The sequence below is a fragment of the Penicillium macrosclerotiorum genome, assembly GCF_028827735.1.
Source record: "Penicillium macrosclerotiorum strain IBT 26536 chromosome Unknown utg000012l_segment0_segment0, whole genome shotgun sequence".
NCBI classification, from domain to species: Eukaryota; Fungi; Ascomycota; class Eurotiomycetes; order Eurotiales; family Aspergillaceae; genus Penicillium; species Penicillium macrosclerotiorum.
In genome coordinates this window covers 446,601-468,018 of record NW_026643091.1, presented here as the reverse complement: position 1 = coordinate 468,018, position 21,418 = coordinate 446,601, and the positions used below count along the sequence as shown (strand labels likewise).

The following is a 21,418-nucleotide window of genomic DNA, read 5'->3' as shown; positions in this document are numbered from 1 at the left end:
TGTCAGAATGTCTATTTTCCACAGCTGCAGACTTGCGATATGGACTGTAGGTCGATTTAGAGGTTGTTTGTCGATTTAGGACGTAAGATAGCTACTATAGCTATCCAGAATTAGTAGCTAAATTAACTACGTAAACGCAAATTCATTAATAGGATAAATAGCTTTTCTAATAGTGTGGGCTAATATTATGCAACTTCCACCTACCGTCCGGACTATAATAGGAGGCACCTGTTTCCTCTCTGAGAGGCTCCCTTCCATCGTGGTGTGGTGTAGTTTGTTGGCTTGTTTGTTGATCCATCTCATCCTGCCTGCATTCGCAGCTTGCCGTAGAGGGCCCTGGTTCAATATATATATTTGATGTTGGGGTGGTGAAAGTGGGGATCGGAACAGACTTTTGAACACCCACTATATACTACGTACCATGTCAGCGACAGTGTTCGAACTAAACGGGTCAACCCAACAAACTTATAAATACCAGATAGAACGCACAATATTCACAAAATATACAACTATCCTCTGATGATACCGCGAACAATAATATATAAATAAATGGACTGGTATCGTTGCTGCCAGATCGCATCCAGACCAAAAATGAGCGAAACTCGAAGGTATGCAGGTTCCCGAGGCCAAGCAGCTCGCTATCTGATAAGGCCACGCAGCAGCTCCCGCTCTCTCCATCCCAGCTCATCCCCTCCTCCCCCCAAACGCGCCGGATCGCGGAACTGTACTGAGACTCTCATCTTGAGATCGTTTTTGCGATATACCTCTCCCTCATATGGTACAGCAAGTCTTTTGCCTTCCGTCAGGACTGTGAGGACCGCCTGGAGACGTGCGGCAACGCCATCCTTTCATTGCCGTATTGCTACCCCAGAGTCCGTTCCTTGGGGTCTCTACATCACAGACTGCCAATAATGGGCCAATCCAGGTGGGGCCTCGCGCCATGGATTGTGCTGGGATGCGCCGCATCTACTGCTTGGGCAGGCAAACGGCCATTCAATATCCATGATGATTTGCTGGCTTATCCACAGGTATGCTCACGCGACCAAGACCGATTCAATCCTCCCTGGAGTACCTTGAACTAACCCAAGACATCCCATTTTTAGTACCAAGTAGTCTTCCCCGAGGACTACATCCTAGATGCACAGGCCGAAGAACTGCTTCGGACCCAGACGACCCCCGGGACCGATGATTCGAGTCACACCATCCAGAAGAATCCCCAAGTATACACGGGCACCCAACAGAATTATGGAGATAGCACTCCACGAGGGAGTGAAGATCTCAGTCCCTCGGCTTACACATACGAGGAAATGATCATGGATGACCGGCGGCTCCTCTGCCAGATCCCACGCGTTTCACCAGCGGACCACAACAACACGAGTGGCAAGGCCAATGAATTGGATGAGCAAAAAGAACTGGCCCGAGCGACGGATCGTGGCCTGGAGCTTCTTAGCGAGATGGAAGGAAAATGCATGTACTACTTCTCAGGCTGGTGGTCATACTCCTTCTGCTACCAAAAACAGATTAAGCAGTTCCATGCCCTCCCCGCAGGTCGTGGAGTTCCACACTATCCACCCGTGGAGGACCCCAACGCCCATTCCTTTATTTTGGGACAGTTTGCCCCCGGAGCGAACCGAGGTGTCAAGGAGGATGAGAAAACACAGAGTCTCAAGACCGATGTGGCGGAGCTACACACGAAAGGTGGTTCGCGATATCTAGTGCAGCATCTACGCGGGGGTACGAAATGCGACTTGACGGGACGGGACCGTCGGGTGGAGGTGCAGTTCCACTGCCACCCTCAGTCAACGGATCAGATCGGTTGGATCAAGGAACTGACTACCTGTTCCTACTTAATGGTGATCTACACCCCCCGACTCTGCGACGATGTGGCATTCTTGCCCCCCAGCAGGATGAAGTGCACAACATCGAGTGCCGGGAGATTCTCTTCCCCGAGGACGTTCCTGAATGGGAAGCCGTGAAAGAGTGGTACCTGGCTCATCAACTAACGGACTCCGCGACTGACAATTCCGACATTCAAATTGTCGGTGGCATAGAGGTTGGTGGACAAAAGCTTGTGGGAATGGAAGGAAAGGTGATTGAAAAGGGTCGGGTTGCCTTCACCGGTGAGGAACGGGCCGAGGAGCGAGGCGAAATGGTTGCAAAGCGTGAGAATGGCGAAGTTAAACGAGCCTCCAAGCAGGTGCTGAAGAAATATGACCTCGACCCCGAGAAAGTCGAGGACATGAAGAAACGGCTTGAAGAAATCGCCAAGGGCAAGGATTGGACACTGGAAGTGGTCGAGACCAACGGAGTGATCAAGTTCCAAGGCATTGTGGAACCAGAGGATGATGACGAAGAAGCCGAGGGCGAAGACAAGAAAGGCATCGTTTCGTCTTCACGGCCTCCCCGAAAGGACGCAGAATCGCCTCAATCCGACAACGCCGTAACCCCGGATGCTTTACAGCCCGAGTCGCGAGCGGCGGAAGATCCCGTGAACCGGAACGAAGAGGAAACGGAAGGCAGCGAGGAGACGTTCAAAGATGAGCTATGAGGGTGATCTTTGTATATTAGTTTGATAACTTGTGCATATAATGTATTCATGGATCTATGAATCTGCCATTGCATGGCCATCTTCCGTAAAGACAGCTGATATTCAACAATTTCCACCTGAGGGTCAGTATTTATTGACAATCAGTTATATCGTGGTTCAATTGCCAAAATAGCGGAACCATAGAATAGGATTTTTCAATAATTATTGACGTGGAGCTTGCGATTCGTAGATAATCAAGCCGGACCAAAGAAGTCTTTTAGTCTGGCTGGAAGTTTGCCTGGGCAGCGTCAGGAACGGCCGGTTAGCTTCATGCCCAAAGACGTCAGTTGCCCCAGTTGCCGGGACCCGAGTGGGGGATAGGAGAACCTTCAGGAGCGGGATGCAAGGACACGCGATTGCGACAAGATTTACGATATACTCCGTGAAGTGGCATTGAGAAGAATAGATCGAAGAAGGACTGGTGAGAGATGAAGATGAAGAGAGGAAGAGGTCTCGTGGAGAGAAACAAGCCTGACACTACGTAAGGAACGTGACTTCGAACTCCTACCGATCGCCCGGCCCACCTTCCCACTCCCTGATCCCCGACCTCTTCCACTTCCACGCCTGGGTCTTTTTCTTGAATTCGCGCTTCCCTCTCCCCTCCCTCTATCCTCCTCTTTCTCCCGTTCCCCCTTACCCCTTAATCTCTCCGCGCACCGAGGCTCTGCCAAGACTGACCCCAGTACTGGCTTGCGTTATCATCGCACCCCCCTCGAACCATCTCCGATACGACGCCTCGAACAAACGCACAATTCGAATAAGCATTGCTTTCTGACGCTGCTACCAGCGGCGAGAGGACTCTGTTTATAGCTTTAGACCTCAAACTCTAGTGAATCGAACGCTTCGCTTTGATCATGGGGTTCCTGGGGGTCTACTCGGCTGTGTATGATTACCAGCCTCAGGGAGAGGGTGAACTGGAAATCCGAGAGGGCGATCTGTTATTTATCCTGGAGAAGAGCTCAGAGGATGATTGGTGGAAGGCCAAGAAGAAAGCCGAAAGGGACGACGAGGACGAGCCTGAAGGTCTAGTCCCGAACAACTACGTTGAAGAGGTAAGTTGACTCGGGATCTACGTTGAGCATTTGCGAATTTTGCGGTCAAATCTGTTGTCCGAGGCCATAGCTATATCGGGAGGCTGTCAGCTTTTACTCCGGCCCTCTTCTATGTGATGTCCCGGAAATCTGGGCAATGAATTGATGCTGACTGAGCGAAATCACCTAGGCGCAACCTGCACATCATGCGAAGGCCCTGTTCGATTACACACGGCAGACAGACGAGGAGGTTTCATTCTCAGAAGATGCAGATATCCTGGTGTATGATACGTCGGATCCAGATTGGACTTTGGTCGGGGTCAACTCGGACTTTGGATTTGCGCCATCCAACTACATTGAGATCATCGACGATGTGACTGCTGCCACCTCAGCCGCCTCAGCCCCGGCTGGAGCCGCCCCTCTGCCAGTACCTGAGCCTCAAGCGCCATCTCTTCCATCACGGCCGATCCCGGCAGCTCCAGAGGAGCATGAACCATCGCCATCCCCCCTTCACCTATCGCCGCGGCGCAGAACCCTGCCGCTGCCGCCATCGCCAATATCATCCACCAGCAGCATGCGTCCGCGAACGCATATGCGGAGCCCACACGAGAAGAACCACCTGCCCCTCAGCTCCCAATTCGACCCTCACATGAAGATGAAAATGACCGTGATGAAGAATCCCCGGCGCCTGCTTTGCCACGTCGACCTCCATCCGAACAGGCCACCCCACCAATGCCTTCATACTCTCCCGATCCATCCTCACCGCCGCCACGTCCGCAGCAGCCGGCGCCGGCAATGAAACGTGATATAACTCATGTTAAAGAATCCCCTCCTTACAACAGGGCGGGCGAGCTGACGCCACGATCGCCTTCCGGCTACCATATCTATAACATAAATGAAATGGTCGAGGTGATGGGCAAACGGAAAAAGAAGCCTACAACATTAGGAATCAATCTGGTGACCGGAATTATTTTCATCTCCCCCGAAGGCGACGATCACCAGCAAGAGTGGACCGCAGAGAAACTTACTCACTATTCGATTGAACATAAACATGTCTTTGTCGACCTTGTCCGGCCAAGCAGGAGTATTGATTTCCACGCTGGAGCGAAGGACACTGCTCAAGAGATCGTGGCTGCTCTTGGAGAGATTGCTGGGGCTTATCGTGCAGAGGGGCTTCGGGAGGTTCTTGCCGCTGGCGAAGGTGGCGGTGCTCAGAAGAAGGGTCAAATCTTGTATGACTTCATGGCGCAAGGGGATGATGAAGTCACCGTGGCTGTGGGTGACGAGGTTGCCATCATCGATGACACCAAGTCCGAAGAATGGTGGATGGTACGTCGGCTAAAGAACGGCAGAGAGGGAGTAGTCCCCAGCAGCTACGTCGAAATAATCGGCTTCATGGCCCCCAGCGAACCGAGTATGGAATCAACTCGATCCACAGTCGAACGAAACCGCGCAGATGAGGCTCGGCTTGCGAAAGCAGCGATTGGAAAGCCAAGAACGGATTCAATTGATTCCAACGAGGTAAGATCATGGCAATCTCAAGCAGAACAATCTCAAGAAGCCAAATTATTATAGTGCCTCAGCTGATGTTTTTTTGTTATCCAGCGTCATAAGCGTGATAGCAAACGCGATAGCAAGTCCAAGTCCAGTATGTATTTTATTTTCCTATGGCTATCTATTCCTTACTGCAACTATGGCTAACAACCGAATCTAGAGCCTGATCCTAGCAAGGTGCGAAAGTGGACAGACCGGAGCAAGGCCTTCACAGTGGAAGCACAATTTATTGGACTTTTGGATGGGAAAATCCAGCTCCACAAGGTCAACGGAATCAAGATTGCAGTCCCAGTTGCGAAGATGTCTGTTGAAGATTTGGAGTACGTGGAGAGAACTGCCGGTGTCTCTCTGGATGAAGACAAGCCTCTCTCGAGTATTCGGGCTCGTTCTACTTCTGATGCAAAAGGGTCTGGATCTGCTGGTGCTACTGTAAAACGTCCCGAGTATGACTGGTTTGATTTCTTCTTGAAGGCAGGTGTTGGGCCGCACCAATGTGAGCGGTATGCGCAGAACTTCCTCAAGGATTCAATGGATGAGTCTATTTTGCCCGATATTACTCCCGAAACCCTCCGATCTCTGGGTTTGAAGGAGGGCGACATTCTGCGCGTCATGAAATATCTCGATTCCACTCTCGGCCGCACTGGATCCAAGTCCAAGCTGCGCAATGTGAGCTTTGGCGGAGAGGAAGTCATTGGCAATGGTGAAGAGGGTGGGCTCTTTGCTGGCCCTGGTGGTATGCTGCGGAACAACACTCGCAAGGGAAGGCCTGCCCCCTCCGTACAAGCCGGGGATGTGGTTGACCCCAAGGCGTTTCAACAAGCCGATGAGTCAGTCGCAGTCAAGGATAAGGAACGATCTTCGACCCCTCCAGCTCCTGCTGCGGAGCCTGAAAAGCCCGTTTCCCGCGGATTTGATGATGATGCATGGGAGGTTAAGCAGCCAAAGCAGCCTGCTTCGGCTTCGCCGCCTCCTGCTGCTACCGCATCAGCACCAGCAGCTCAAGCTCCAATTCCAAAGCAGGTCACTGGCGCGATGGCAGACTTGACACTTCTTCAAGCTCCTCTGCAGCCCACACCTGCGCAGCCCACTCCTTCACAGCCAGTTCTGGCGCCACCTGCTCTTGAACCCCAGCAAACTGCCGTGCAAACTCCACCAATTCAGCAACCCCAGCAAACTGGTGCTACCCCCAGCTTGTTTGCGCAGGTGGCACAGATTGGGCAGCATCAGGCTAGACAGCGCCCTCAGCCTCCACAAACCATGAATCAAAATTCCCTTCTCCCGCCTCCTCCCCAGCGTCCGCTTTCTGCACCGCAGAACTTTTCGCAGCAACAAAGCTCCTTTGGACCGCCCCCATTGCAGCCTCAGCTCACAGGAGTCCCGCAGCCTGGCCCTGCGCCCCCAGGTCATAGCCTGACCGAGCCGAACCAGCAACGTTTCCAGCCGCAGGCCACTGGCTTTATGGGACAAAACCAGTTCCAGAATGGAGTGATGCCCCAGCCAACTGGTTTTACGCCGCAATCACAGTTTGGCATTCAGCAGCAGCAGCAGCAGCAGCAGCCGTTTATCAATGGTCCTTCCGGGTTCCAGGGCATGGCTCCACAGCCGACTGGATTTGGATATGTCCAGCCGCAGCAGCCCATGCAAACCGGTATCAATTCTGTCCTACCCCCTGCCTTGCAGCCCCAGCCGACTGGCGCCAATGGCTTCGGAAATACATACACCGCCACGAACCCACCCCCAGTACCTCCAATTCCCCAGCAGCCTACAGCCACTCCACTCTCACCCCAGAAGACCGGACCGGCTCCAGCTATCAGGTTTGGCGTCAAGCCAGAAGCTCCCAAGAAGCTGGCCCCGCAGCCCACGGGTCTCAGGGCGAACCTCTCACAAGCTAGTAAGTCTTTCTCCTTATGACACCGCTTGGGGGAAGCCGGCAAGATAACTAATCCATTGTTCACAAACAGCACCCACCAACCCCTTCGGCTTCTAACTTGCCATCCTTCTTGTATCGCTTTCCCGATTGGCACTATATAATCCCGTCCGTCTGGGAAGTGATATTTTCTATTCTCTGCTGCAATGTTTGTTGTGTTCGCCGAGACTGAGGCTTTACATATCTCAGCTTGTCCTTTTCGATTTTGCGCTCTTGGAATTGACATACGTACATATTCATGGCCCGCCTCGTCCTAATGCAGCGCGTATCGAAAATCATGAGCCTGGCTTCTTTGGAAAACTCCCCACTTAGCGAGCCTTTATCGAATTCCTCCCCCAACCACCCTAGCACCTTGTCACCCATCTGTTTATGCCCTGCATTTTGCTGTCCTCTTGTCTCTCGCCATATAATTCCGTTGATCATGATGCTTACTGCCGTTTGGATAAGATGTCTCTCATTTCTTTTTCCATTTGTTCCTCGGACGGCTATCTTTGGTTTGCCCTTTTCTTCTTTTCACCTGCTCTCCTGTTTCACTTCCTTCCCCACCACCTGTCCCATACTTCATACACTCTCATAAAACAGATAATACTATGCTATTAGTGCTGATGGCCTTCTTTCTATTCCTCTGTAATTACCTTCTAGACACCGTAGGATACATGAATATTCTTCCTGGCTTGAGCAGCATGGAAAATCAAAGTCGGGTGGGACCCAATCGCTATCTTAACTGACAAATAGTGTCTTCATACGAGAAGAAAAATGCTCAAGAGTGTTTTTAATTTATAAGCAATTCGTTGCCTACTGGGGTATATATAAGTTATAGACATCAAAGGCTTTTTGGGGGGAGTTGTTAGAGTAGATACTATATACAGAAGGTATCTGAGAAATCATCAAATCATAGATCGCCATCCGACTTCTAGAGAGACCATAGTCAGCGCCGAGAAAACAGAATCAAGAATTTACCCCCGATGCGCCCTGGTATCAATCACAGATCCAACACACGAAAGAACAAGTGAAACAAAGTAAAGACCCTAGATGTCCTTCGGGATAGCTAGGGCTCGTCCCAAATACCAAACACCGGCAGGTCCTCGGCCATGTACAATAAACCATTTTCAGGAAACATCACATCGGAGAGAGGAGATGGTCCGCCTGAAAGTGCAGGTTGTCCAGATGGAATGGTGCCACCCGGAGAGCAGCCAACAGGAATCCCAGAAGTGGTGAGAGCAGAAATTGCCGCATCATAAGATAGAGCCGCGGCTCCTCCATCCGGTCCATTGTAGAGGGCATCCCACATATCACTACCCGGTGGTTGAGGTCCAGCCGATCCTGTAGGCTGCGAGGCAAATAGAGACGACGGCGTGGTCCCGGCCACTTTACTGGACGATGTGGGAGAGGGCACGACAGGTGAATGTTGCGTCTCGCCTTGTTGACTGGGAGTGATAATCTCATGAATTGGACGCGAGATATTTGAGGCCGCAGGGTCGTTGCCGCCACCAACTTGGCCGAAAAGTTGGTCGACTTGTTTGCTTCGACGTTCCATCCACTGGCGATTACGTCGCTGGACATATTCGGCCACTGCAGCACGAAGGTACTTTATGATCTGGAAGAAGCGGCATGCATGAGGATCATGCGGGACAAATAGCCCCAGAAAGCGTTCTGCTTTGTTTAGCCCTTCCTCTAGGGGTAACATATTGTCGTAATCGGCGAAGAATGCCGCGCCAAGAACAACAGCTGAATTGAAGACCGAATTAATGAGGAAAGGTAGCCGGCGAGGAAGCGATGCGAATCGAGTGAGATCATCGACCACATCCAGCCCGCGCAGCGCAGAATAAACACATGCATCGGCGAAAAGAGAGATTCGAGAACTTCCATTCCGGGTTTCGGAAGAAGCCGATGCGTCGGCTTTGCTTTTCACATGCCGAGCTACGCGATAAACGAGGAATGGCCGCGTGAGGAGGATAATGGACCAGTAATAGGACCCGAAGACATGGGCTGCAGCTAGGCTGTCTTCCATGGGTTTGTTGTCAAGCCTTTCAGTCTGCATTTTGAGAACTGTGGGCAACGTGCGGACCCAATCACGATGCTGATTGGATATTTCCTCGGCAACGTTAATCGAAATGACTTGTTTCATGTAGACATCTGTTAAGATGCGTTCGAATATCCGACATAAGGAAACCACTGCCACTGAGAGCTGCTGATCAGAGGTAAGGTTCCGCTGTTGTTCTTCAGAGGCGAAAGTTTCGTCACGTATATCATAATCATAATCTGACGTTGCTGGTGGGCGCCCCAACGAGGCACTGAGGAACAGATCCATCATGCGAAGGCTCTTCCAGACGCGTTCCCTCGCTCTCCGTTCACGGCCACAAAAGAGTGCATTGGCATCTTTTCGATGAATGCCAACTGCATAAGCTGCTCGCAAAGCAATTCCCAAGTTCATGAATGCGCCGTTACGTCGACATGCGCCCAACATGTACATCGAGACAAGGATATAAGACTGGATGGTATGAATGCTGGGGGTTTCTTGGAAAGCAGAGAATGCCAATTGGCGTCCACTGCTAAAGTACTGTTCTGCTAGGCTCTGGTTTATATTGGAGACCTGGGCTCCAATTGCGAGGACGAGGTAGAAAATGGAGCTGACAGTGTCTTCATCGCCAGATGGGTTGCTGACCCAATTGGCAAGGCGGGGATGGAATTCCTCAAGATCGAAAAGATCGAGCAATGGGCTAGTCGCAAGGACATACTGACGAGAAAGCCGCTGGGCTTCTTCGTTACTGGGTGGTGGGATGAGAGAACCCGGGTGGTTGCTGGAGTTATTCTGAAAAGCCTCCAGCATGGAGTGACGAGAGTTGTCTTCGGTGAACTCGCATCGACCGATTGATGAGGATACTACTCGACGAACACTCTGCAGGAATGACAAGCTCGCCGAGTCACCAATATACATGAACTTCCCCTGCCCATCACGGAGGAGTCTTGCTACTTTGGGGACGGGAGCGGTTCCTTCTTTCTCGTCTCGAACCTGTTGCTCCAAATTCATCCCACGGTCTTCAAGCGAGTTCAGTAAGCGGTCCATTGCGGTTTCTCGCTGCGGCGAGGGAATTATTCGTTCGCTTAGCAACATAGTCGAGTCTTTTTGGTCGGGCTTGAGCAGGCGTGCGGGGCGATCTGAGAAATGGCATTCGGCCTCCTTATGGCGCTGTACACAGATGGTGCATGGGCGCTCTCCATTACACTTCTGCTTACGACGTTTGCAGCTATCGCAGGCCCGGCGACATCGGAGCCGAGCCCCAGGAGCCGTACTGGCTCGAGGCATGTCGACCGCACCTGCGCAGCTTTTCCGGGTTTCGTGGGTCGCTCGGAGGTCTAGTATGTGGGAGGATCATCGAAGCTCGAACGGAAAGAGGTATAGGCGATATCAAACTGAAGACAACTGTCCCGCCGGTGGCGGCTTTGCAGGCGTTGGGGAAGTATCCTCCAGGTGAACGGACGAAGTGCGGGCTGCCGGTGCTTTCCCCGGACTCGACAAACTGACTAAGCGCATCCCATTCGATGCCAAGCATTTCCACTGGAGTAATTAACCTTGTTTGTACTTGAGATTCCGCTGGCGCAGAAAATGGACATGGCATTCTTATTTACTCCGAACGAAAAGATACAACCTTGCCCCAGGTATCTGCAGTGCCCCAAATACCGGACCGGAGGCACATGAGTTGGACAATCTGACTATGATCTACAAACAGATTGACATCGATGCCGAACTCGCGGATGTACCAGTTGAAGACTTTGGGGTCCGCAGCTTCAAACATGACCTGCTCGGAAGGAAGCTCCTTCATGATCTTAGATACCACATCTGTCCGCCATGAGCTGACATTCTCTGTGATACCCTCCGACTCGATCATCAGGCGTTTCACTCCCGCCTTGAGGAACCGATGGCCCAGATTCACCAATTTTCCCGGATCGGAAGTCCCAATAACTTGAAGACCGGAGGTGGGAGTATCACCCCCAGCCCCGAATTGGATCCCCAACTCGGGTTTTGCTTCAAGCTTGTAAGAGTGAACCTTGTCGACAAGTCGAAGCCAATCCTCCTCCGGTAAGGAGATGAAGCCAGAGGACAGCTCAATGACATCGAAACTATTTCACGATCAGTGAATTGTTGGCATTGTTGGTGAAGTTATGTTGATAAACGCACCCAAGGTCCTTGCACTTTTGAAGATAGCGGTCGAATACGGTATTTGGGTCCGGATGCGCGAGTAGATGTTCAGCCCAACCCCCCTAGAGACCAGCATGGCATTATGAGAGCGGGCACGACTTTGGGTCTGGTTAGGATTTTTGACAAACATACCGTGGATATATAGACCCCATGCTCGTGAGCAAGGTCGATCAGTTCACGTAATGCCCTTTCCTGGAACAGAGTGAAAGAACCTGATACCGTCTGAATACCGGGACATTGTTCGAAGGGCATGGGGATAGCTGACCTCCGGCAAACTTGAGCCCATCTATATGGTTTCCCATCCTGTAGCGAGGTTTTGAACTTTGTTAAAAAACGCGCTGGCTCATATTTGGATACTTAGAACAAGAGTGTGCAAAAGAAGGTGAAGCTTTACGTTTCCAGAACATCGGCTAGGTACCGCTTTCCCATAACCTGGGGCCTATGTCAGCTTATAGAGGCTGCCGATGCAGAGTAAAGTGCTTGAAGTACCGAATAGTACGGACCGCGAATCTCAGTCACTCCTTTATTTCTGGGCTTGGCCGGCCGGGTATTGGACCTCGCAAAGCCAAAGCCATCCTTTTTATCTTGTAAGAGGATGCGTCCTTGCGCTGGCGCTTTCGCGGTTGACAGCCCTCGGAAATGGATGGACATATATAATGGGGGAAGACGAAATAGGAACCTGCGCAAAGGTAGATGCGAGATCGTTGAAAGAGAGCTCTGAGCTTTAAACATCACCGTAGGACAATCGTGAATACGATAATAGGATAATTTAAGTTAAAATTCCCTTTGCCGATTAGTTCAAATCAGATAGGTCGTATTTGAAAACGTGAATAACCTACTACAGGGATCTGACGACGATAGTTGATTCAAAAGAAGAGATTAAATTCTTTGACTATGCCTTTGAACTGTCTACGGTTGGCATATTCAACATAGCGGCGGTTGACGTCAAACATACTTCACCAGGTCGAGCCAACGAGCAGATTAGAAAAACTCGAAGTTTGGACCTTGGATCCTGTTAACCCCCATTGGGCTTGGTCATTATGACACCAAACAACCCAGAATACTATACATCGAGGAAATTGAGCTTGTTTACTGTCCCTGTCGGTTTCGGTCGCAGAAGCTCCCGCTGAGTCACGATGCCAGCATTCGGAGACAACGGGCTCCGTCTTCATAAACACAAAAAATCAACCTGAGAATAGTATGGCATAATTCTTTCTCTAGGAGGGATCGGGATCTTCACCGTGTTCCGGTGCATCCGCGCAAGCTGAAAGCCTGAGCGCCATTCAAAGAACAGCGGGGACCTTGGCATTGCCTAGGTACACGTCTACGTCTCTATATCTCCACACTCCTACATTTTTACATGTATATCTCTGTCGTAATCTGAATTGCTTCTAGCTAACCAGGCGTTCAAGTATTCATCGGTGCTCCCGAGGTAGCCCTCGATAATAGAACTACGTTTATAGCGAGGGGGCTTGTAAGACTTGTGGGACGTGTAAGAGAGGCAATACAAATGATACTCAGTTGAAGGGGCAGCGATACCGAATTTGCCGTCTTAGCTCTAGGCTCGCAGTAAAGAAAAATATAGATGGATACGAGAACGGGGAGGAGGCACGCGACAACCCCTTCCTCCTTCCCGTTTTTTGATTCCTTCATTCTCCACCACCAATCTTCCAATCTCCAAACCCCGATGACATGATGACCTGGCACGAGCCTAATCCATGTATTACGCGTTCCCTCAAGCCATGCTCTCCCAAGCCATGCTCTCCCTTTTCGGCTTCCGGAGACTCCGGAGCCCGGCGGCTTGCTCTATCCCGAACATGGACGTTGTCACAACATCTCTATCGTGCCTGCCTCCTTCTCTGGGCCAAAAAGGGTCTCCAAGAGCCTGTTCGGCCATTCGGGCGATGGAAGGGCCGCACGATGCTCCCAGTCTGACCGGGTCAAACTTAACCGGGGCTCAGTCCTCAGCGACTGCCCTGAGGTGTCCAAACCCAACCCGTGCTTTTACTTTGGCCCGACATCATGATGCCAATGCTGCTCATGTTGGTCTCTTACACTTCTCCACTCCTCATCTCTGTGGTATTCTTACGGTGACGTGAGGTCATCCGTATAGATGCATGTTTAAGACCTGCTCGGCTTTCTTTTACGCTTGTTTTGGTTATCCTCAGTTACCCATATTGTTGGATTTGGTCGTGTTTCTTTTCCCACTCCCTCCTCGGAGCTCACCATGGGTCTTGGCGTCGTCGTTGAGCCGCTGGTGGTCATTGTGCTCTTGTTTGGAGGTACCTGGGTCAATAGGACGACTGAAACGTCTTCTACGTCGTCATCCTCTTATATTCGTCGGCGAGAATCGAGCGCGACCCGAGCAGACTCTCCTGCCCTCTCGGAGTCTGGGTATTCGAGCCCGACATCCAAAGATGGACTGTTGAGCTCTCGATCCCTCTCCCCGCTGCCAGGAGTATCTGATGATCAATGGCAGAAGCGGCATATTAGCTTGTTTGGCTTGTCTTGGACGGTTATGTCTCCCAATACCCATGTCTTCCAAGACCGCCTCTTGAGTCGCCTACTTCGAAGACTTCCGTTCCTGGTGGAATGCTGGTACTGGGCATTGGTATACTGGGTATGTTCAAGACAGACATAGGCCTGGGAACCCAGGAGTCTCGGTTCTCCTCCCACCCGGACTGACCATCCATATAGACCTATCAGCTCGGCCGTGCATTCACTGCGGTCACTCTTCAGGAAAGTACCGTCAAGGTGGCCAGACGACATGCGCTCCAATTGATCCGGATAGAGGAGATACTGGAAATTTTTTGGGAAGTCAAGATTCAACAGTTCTTTCTTCGCCATCCGTTGAGCTTGAAATGGATTAACTGGATTTATTCCTTCATCCATATTCCCGGGACTATCGCGTTCCTGGTGTGGCTGTATTACTATACTATCACGCGAAACCGAATCGAAGAATCTCAACATATGAAGCCACGCGGGATTGTGAGGGGAGCACCATCAGGGCCATTACTCTACCAAGCGCGACGACGAACACTGGCAGTCTGTAATCTTCTGGCCTTTGTGGTGTTTACCTTATGGCCGTGTATGCCGCCTCGATTGCTTAGCGATCCCGATGTTGATGGTCATGACGGTGACGTGGGTCGAAGTTATGGATTTATAGACACTGTGCATGGTGCCAGCGGTGCGAGGAGCGTGTGGACAGAGAATCGCTTCTGTAATCAATACGGTGAGTACTATAAGCATACCCCTTTGATTCTACTCCCTGGTGTGGATGAGATACCATACTGACGGGGCCTCTAGCGGCAATGCCATCCTTACATTTTGGTTATTCGCTCATGATTGGGCTCACTATTATGACTATTCCTATTCCATCCCACAACCAGCGAATTCTTCACCCTCGTTTTGGCCGAGGAAGTGGATGGCGCCTAATCTGCTGGCGTCGCTTGGTCTGCCTGATGCTCGGGTTCTTCTATCCATTCATCATCCTGGTCGCCATTGTGGCTACCGCAAACCACTTCCTCCTTGATGCAATTGCAGGGGCTATAGTATGCGCCGTCGGATGGCAGTTCAATGGTGTTCTGCTGAATCTTTTGGCGGTAGAGGACTACTTCCTCTGGCTGGTCCGAATCCACAAACCGGAACCGTTTGCAGGGCGGGTGATTGACAAACCAGAAGACTGGGACTCAGATGACTCGGACTCTCGGCAACCTGTGTTAATAGCATGATGAAATGGCCCTCATGGCCGTGATTGATCTCCCGAAACGATATGCTGGACCCCTGCTCCTGCATTGGGATCTTGAGATGCCCCGCAAGAAGATGGTGGGAGTCATGCCTAGGGGTGTCGATATGGTGTGAATATGACAGAGCCACTTCTATTATCATTATTGAAAGACTCCTAATACACGAGCCCTTAGCCATTGGAATCGTTACATCATGGTTTGATGCTTATTCTTATCCGGTCGTCCGCGCTGTGTTAACGAGTCGGATGTCCCTGTCATTGTAAACCCCTGGAAAAAAGTTCATGCTGCTCTAGATTACAAAAATAGAATGCAACGCTCATATCCCTAGGTCCAAATGATCTTCTCTTTTGCTTTATCCTGCTTGTTCCCGGCTCACTCGTCTTTCTAAGGCGCCTTTTCAAACGCTCTGTACAGAAAAATTTTCCTTCCCTTTTTTCTTAAAAAATAAGAGTCAATAATAAAAAGTGTGGAAATGGAACTTAAGTTGTATTTGAGACTTTCGCAAACATTATCCGTGTGTAAACGTAGACGTTCCAGAACAAGTGATGTTCCGGCGAAGCAGTGGGGTTGCTGCTTACAGAGCGGAGCTTAAATATCACCTTCAATAGACGACCACCGACCTTCCCAATCACATCCAGGAAATGAGACCTGCACTGAACCTCATATCCTGAAGCCTGGCAAGACTTCCAGCTCCTTTCATGGAGCCTATAGGCCTCGTCCAATCTCAAGGTCCATTGCGCATTAGGTTCTCACTCATGAGGCTCTAGCTATCGCAGACCAGTCAGTCTTCAACCTTGATGGACCCAGTCTTGATCTAATCATGTATCAATAGGATCTTGTATATTATTCTGACTGAAAAACGTATGTTTAATACTAGCTAGATGGCCAAAAGCACCCTTCTCCCAATATTCTCTGCCACGGGATACTACCAACCCTCGAGTACTCTCAATACGCCGGTTCCTGGCTACCGAAATATCCAGCCAAAAAGAAGCACTCCAGTTCGTCTGTAAGGCACTTGTCGCTCACTTCTAATTACTTGCCTTATCGTCTCTCGGTCTATCACAATTTCCAGGTCCTCTAGCTACGTCTCAGGCTACGATCCAGACTACGAGCCACCAGGAGATATTTGCTGCTTCTCCAAGGGGCCAGACCTTTCAGCACAGACCGGGCTCCTCGTCAAAAGCTCATTGCGAGAGCAGCTAGCGTTCATAATTCCAGACCCATTGACTTGGCCGACGTGAGGCCCCGCGAAGGTTGAGGGACTGTGGAACCCATTCCGGCCCTCCTCTGGCGTTGTACTCCCCCCTGCAAAGCCCGCACCACATTCAAATCCACTGGGCTCCTTTGGACTATTAACATTGACCTATCTCCCATTCAATTTCCCGCAATCATCAGTGCCGAGATTCTCAGACAGCGCCGTTGCACGTCGACGTGGTTGAGCCCGGCCGGAGTTGTGGCGTCATTGTGGTTGTTCCCCGTTCTCAGACCCAACGCGTCTCTTCCCGCGATCCGACCTGCGCGACTCGACTCTACCTTCTCCACATCTTTCTCACCCACCTTCCCCTACAACCCCATCACTCACCCACCACCACCCTCACTCTCAATTCCTGAATTCACTCCAAATACACACTGCTTGCTGCCATCATGGCCGACGAGACTGTCGCTGCGCCCGCCGTAGCCGTCGAGCAGCCCGAGCTTACCCCGGCTGCCGACAAGACGGCCGACCAGGAGTCGGAGAATGTGCCTAACTCTGACGATAAGCCTACCGGTGAGCTCATGACTCGACCCTTCCCTTACAATATACCATAATTCACGCTAGGAGCTTTGCGATTGAAGCTATCTGGTAGTCAGGCGGTTTATCCTACCTTCTGTACTACCACAGTCTGCTGACCTCGCCCGCTTTCTCCATCAGAAAACGCGAACGCGACGACCGAAGAGAAGGGGTCTGAGGTCGCGACAGGCAAGGAGACCATCTCTGGCGATGCGCCGAAGCTCCAGGCCGAGGAGGACGACGTCCCTGCTGCTTCGGAGGAGGCTGCGACCGCCCCAGACCCTAACGGAACTCCTGCGTCTGCGAAGAAATCCTCCAAGGATCGCCGTCGATCGAGTGGTGTTGCCGATAAAAAATCTCTGAGCCGGAAGAAGTCCATGAGCCGCATCGTTAACGTGGACGTGAAGCCCGGCCAGTACTACCTGGCGCGTCTGCGCAGCTATGCGCCATGGCCGTCCATTATTTGCGATGAGGAGATGCTTCCACAGTCTCTTCTCGACACTCGCCCGGTCACTGCCGCGCAAAGCGATGGAACTTACCGTGAGGACTACGCCGATGGGGGCAAGCGCGTCCATGAGCGGACGTTCCCCGTGATGTTCTTCCAAACCAACGAGTTGTATGTTCCCCCTCTCCTGCTGTCCCCTCGCGCGACATTGCATTTACGATCGAATGGACTAATTATCATCTTTCCCACTTTTCTAGTGCCTGGATTGCCAACTCTGCTCTCACTCCTCTTGCCCCTGCCGAATGCAAGGAAGTCTCCGAGAAGAACAAGGCGAAGACGTTGATCGGTGCCTACAATATTGCTAGCGAGGGCCATGATCTCGCTTACTTTAAGAAGCTCCTGTCAGATCACCAAGCCGCCATCCAGCAAGAGATTGAAGAACAAGAGGCCGAGGAGGCTGCCAAGGCAGCTGCCAAGGCCGAGAAGGAGGCAAAGAAGAAGAAGAGCAACAGCAGCAAGCGCAAGAGCAAAGGTGCAGACACCGATGTTGATATGGAAGATGCCGATGATTCCAAGAAATCCAAGAGCTCGAAAAAACGCAAGAACGAGGCGGATGGTGAAGCAGACAAGGTGTGTTCGACCGATAGAGCGGGATACTTACAACCGGTTATTTGTGGCTAACTTAATCTCGCATAGCCCGCTAAGACACCCAAGACTGGCACCAAGTTGAAGTTGACTACCCCCAAGGCCCCCGCGGAAGAGAAGAAGACCCCCGCCAGCAAGACCAAGAAAGCTGCCACCAAGAAGGGCAAGACTGCTGCCGAGGATGCTACCCCCGAAGCCAAGGAGCCAGAAAAGCAGGTCGACCCCGAGGAGTTGAAGAAGAAAAAGGAGAAGGAAGGTATGTATTGAAAGATTCTGAAATCATACAAGAGGAATTGTCTGGGAAGCTAATGTCTCTACAGTTCTCTTCCTGCGTCATAAACTCCAGAAGGGCTTCATTTCTCGAGATCAACCTCCCAAGGAAGATGAAATGGCCGCGATGGCTACCTATTTCGATAAACTCGAGAAACATGCCGACCTAGAGGTGTCGATCATTCGCTCGACCAAGATCAACAAGGTTTTGAAGATGATTGTCAAGCTCGACTCGATCCCCCGGGACGAAGAGTTCAACTTCCGCCATCGTGCCATGAACATCTTGACTAGCTGGAAGAGCGTGTTGGAAACCGATGCCCCTATTGCCTCGGCGGATAAAGATTCTAAGTCCACGCCAAATGGCACCCACAAAGACGAGGACGGGGCTGATACCCCCAAACTGGAAACTGAGGAGGAGAAGGAACCCGAGACCAAGGCCGCCAACGAAGATACCCCTATGGCCGATGCTGATGAGGCTCCCAAGGTCGAGACAACCGAATCTGACAAGCCGGCCGACAAGAAATTGGCAGAAGAGAGTGCTGTTGACGCTGTCGCATAAAACTGTATGCTAAGGGTGTCTGTTTTTTTTTCTGTTTTCAATTTCCTCGTCAGGCTATGGAGCTCTGATTCTGAATGTCTTCTTTTCTATTGTTCCTTCTTACTCTGACCTGAACTGAGTTGTTTTTTTTTCCCGATAATGCTGCCGTCGTTCTCGCCATGTAGTATCAGGAATCTGGGGCTGGGCTGACTCGCAAGTGTTATCCACCTGTTTCCGATTGAATGAAAAATCCGTTCGCTATTTCCTTCTGTTTTTACTTTCTGCGTTAACCCCCCTGCTCTTCTTATTCTGTACATGGAAATTTACCCGCAGAGTGTGTCATGGTCCATTGTGATTCTAATTTTATCAGTCAAAATCTGTGGCGGCGTAATACTCGCATCGAGTATGTGGATGATGGATTCGAACAAACAAGATGGCCATTTAAGAGGTTGTAGATAGCCTCCGTACGCCGTGCTTTTTATCCGTGGTAAAAGCCAAAAAGCTGTGGGAAATCTTGAGAAGCGTACTGGTTTAATGTACATGAAATAGATTACTCAAATTACGAGTGAGCCATGATCTGATGCAATGATGTCGTTGTTGACCTAGTATCTATAAAAGTTATTTCGGAACCCATTTCGCAATGGTTCAATATCTATCTAATTATAAGGTATCACTTCCCGCGGGGCCCAAAACCAAGGAAACCAAAAAGAAAAAGAAATGAATAAAAAAACCGGAGCGCAAACGTGGTGAAATGATGCCATGCCACGCAAGATTCCGCCCAATACGTCAAATAGCGAATAAGAAACAACCCCGGCGCCCGCCAGATGCAGAGAATGGGAATTCATAAGTGAGGAGTATGTGGTCCCCAGCGGCGATATACCTCGTGGTGACTTCATATATTGAAGTTTAGAGAGTCTCTCTTACTCGGTGCGGCTTTCGGCAGCTAGACTCTCATTGACGGCCACAAGGACTAGCGCGCAGATATCATCGACTTTGCCTCCGCGGTAGTAATCACCTGGGTAATAGCGTTGAGCCTCTTTAGCGAAGGGACCGTCGCGGCGGAAATCCGCGCTGGCGGCCTTGGCCTCGCCGGCGATGGAGGCCGCGAGAAGAGACTGGAGAGTGAAGGTAGATTCCAGGTTTGACTGCTCCTTCGCATTGGATTTAGTTGGAGAAGGGAATGCGGAAGCAAGTCCGCCGGCGATTGTTAAACCAGCAAGGGCATCCGAAACACCAACACCATAGTCTGGCGTGGCAGTCCACGCGCCCGTCAGAATCATGCGGCTGGTGACCACCTTGAGAATGTCCTGGTTGTTGAGGTTGTCGAAGACGCCATCCGTTGCCAAAATCAGAACATCGCCGTGCTGCATCTGAACGTTGGTGACCGCCGCATCGCGAGGGAAGTCTTCCAGAAAAGCGCCACCAAATACAGAGGCCTGCGCTCGCATGCGCGGGGGAATAATGCTTAGTTGATAGGGTGTATTGAAGCCATGCGTCTGCGGGACCGAATAGTGGTGTACCGCGGCGAGACGGAGCAAGACCGAACCCGAGTCACCCAAATTCGCCAGCTCGACACTGCCATCAGGCAGCGCAATGCCGACTGATGCTGTGCTGCCACCAGCCTTGACTGTGGGATCCGCCACGATATGGTCGTAGCCTTCCTGCAGAAGCTGCTTCGGTCGCAACTTATCTGCGGCGGCATCCCATGCCAGGGCTGACTGAGCCATATATCCACACAGACCATGCGAAAAGTCTGCTGGATCAACCCGGGACTCCGCCCAGCCGCCCACGCCATCGGCGACTGCAAAGGCAACGGCCTCCGCATCGGGGGCGCCAGAGCGGTGCGAGTTTTGTGAGCCGATCCGGCTCACGAAGAACGCATCCTCGCCGCTGTCGGGGCGGTTGCGCCTCCGGGTGCTCGGGTTCTTGTCTTTCGAGACGCCGATAACCTCAGACACCGCCGGATCAAAATTATATGCGTTTTTGAGAGGGTGAAAACGGCGTCCTTTACCCGACGACGAGACGGCAACCCGATAGGAGATCCGGGACGAGGCCGGAGGGGCCTCCGAAAGTCGGACTGGGGATGAGTGAAAGGCTCGTCGAGGTGGGAATCCGATTGCACATCCGCGAGCAATCGGAGTCTCAGGAGACGGTGCGTGCAGGAGCGAGGCAAAGAAGGCGGCGCTGGACCGGGGGGCTGCGCGAATCCCGGCTCGAAGAAGGGTTCGTAGCCTGCAGGCGGGACTGCAGGCTCCAGACCGGGCACTTGGCGGGATCATCGGGAAGAAACCGACCCCTCGGACCCGAGGCTCAGACGAGCATCGGAGGACCAGAGAGGAGAGAGGGGGGTTAGACGGGCGAAAGAGTGGTTTTGGAAGTTTGGAGGAATAAAAATGTCCAGATGGTCGGATAATACAGCAGCCGCCTGGATCTTATCGCGATTGACCGCCTGGCGTCATTGCGGCTTTGGGGTTTGGGGGCTTCTGTTGGGAGCCTGCAATTGGGTGTCTAGAGGAGACTAATTTTGGATTGATAGTGCAGTAGATAATAGAACAAGGGATACGGCTATATTTGCACTGAGTTGATCGACGGCAGGCTCCTGCGAACGTGTCTCACTGTCTCGTATACTCTATAGTTTCTTGTTTGGGGGGAGCGCATTCGCGGCAAATTTTCAGTTTCGGGTTTGGCGCTTGGACTGCTTTA

The 21,418-nt window shown here is 51.5% G+C and overlaps 8 protein-coding genes across 8 annotated transcripts; 4 read left to right on the top strand and 4 right to left on the bottom strand.

The window, feature by feature from the left end:
* Positions 1-911: 911 nt before the first annotated feature.
* On the top strand, positions 912-2,548 carry N7462_011555 (PRKCSH domain-containing protein; the record flags this gene model as incomplete). The annotated part of the gene is made up of 3 exons (XM_057083269.1): positions 912-1,028; positions 1,104-1,853; positions 1,904-2,548. The coding sequence occupies 3 exons, from the start codon at positions 912-914 to the stop codon at positions 2,546-2,548; spliced, it is 1,512 nt and encodes a 503-aa protein (XP_056928008.1).
* An 893-nt stretch (positions 2,549-3,441) lies between these two features.
* Positions 3,442-7,159, top strand: N7462_011554 (cytoskeletal protein-binding protein SLA1; the record flags this gene model as incomplete). The annotated part of the gene is made up of 6 exons (XM_057083268.1): positions 3,442-3,639; positions 3,809-4,045; positions 4,150-5,139; positions 5,224-5,266; positions 5,333-7,063; positions 7,134-7,159. 6 exons carry the CDS (start codon positions 3,442-3,444, stop codon positions 7,157-7,159), a joined length of 3,225 nt encoding a protein of 1,074 aa, XP_056928007.1.
* Positions 7,160-8,147: 988 nt separating this feature from the next.
* Positions 8,148-10,214, bottom strand: N7462_011553 (putative C6 transcription factor; the record flags this gene model as incomplete). The annotated part of the gene is made up of 1 exon (XM_057083267.1): positions 8,148-10,214. One exon carries the CDS (start codon positions 10,212-10,214, stop codon positions 8,148-8,150), a length of 2,067 nt encoding a protein of 688 aa, XP_056928006.1.
* A 133-nt stretch (positions 10,215-10,347) lies between these two features.
* Positions 10,348-11,602, bottom strand: N7462_011552 (phosphosulfolactate synthase; the record flags this gene model as incomplete). The annotated part of the gene is made up of 5 exons (XM_057083266.1): positions 10,348-10,658; positions 10,782-11,221; positions 11,280-11,362; positions 11,433-11,512; positions 11,566-11,602. The coding sequence occupies 5 exons, from the start codon at positions 11,600-11,602 to the stop codon at positions 10,348-10,350; spliced, it is 951 nt and encodes a 316-aa protein (XP_056928005.1).
* Positions 11,603-11,643: 41 nt separating this feature from the next.
* On the bottom strand, positions 11,644-11,951 carry N7462_011551 (uncharacterized protein; the record flags this gene model as incomplete). Its single annotated transcript, XM_057083265.1, has 2 exons — positions 11,644-11,739; positions 11,790-11,951. The coding sequence occupies 2 exons, from the start codon at positions 11,949-11,951 to the stop codon at positions 11,644-11,646; spliced, it is 258 nt and encodes an 85-aa protein (XP_056928004.1).
* Positions 11,952-13,527: 1,576 nt separating this feature from the next.
* On the top strand, positions 13,528-15,031 carry N7462_011550 (phosphatase PAP2 family protein; the record flags this gene model as incomplete). The annotated part of the gene is made up of 3 exons (XM_057083264.1): positions 13,528-13,920; positions 13,998-14,532; positions 14,607-15,031. The coding sequence occupies 3 exons, from the start codon at positions 13,528-13,530 to the stop codon at positions 15,029-15,031; spliced, it is 1,353 nt and encodes a 450-aa protein (XP_056928003.1).
* Positions 15,032-16,690: 1,659 nt separating this feature from the next.
* N7462_011549 (uncharacterized protein) lies at positions 16,691-18,736 on the top strand (the record flags this gene model as incomplete). The annotated part of the gene is made up of 5 exons (XM_057083263.1): positions 16,691-16,814; positions 16,959-17,433; positions 17,520-17,892; positions 17,959-18,163; positions 18,228-18,736. 5 exons carry the CDS (start codon positions 16,691-16,693, stop codon positions 18,734-18,736), a joined length of 1,686 nt encoding a protein of 561 aa, XP_056928002.1.
* An 899-nt stretch (positions 18,737-19,635) lies between these two features.
* Positions 19,636-20,994, bottom strand: ppmA (type 2C protein phosphatase PTC7; the record flags this gene model as incomplete). Its single annotated transcript, XM_057083262.1, has 1 exon — positions 19,636-20,994. One exon carries the CDS (start codon positions 20,992-20,994, stop codon positions 19,636-19,638), a length of 1,359 nt encoding a protein of 452 aa, XP_056928001.1.
* Between the last annotated feature and the right edge of the window lie 424 nt (positions 20,995-21,418).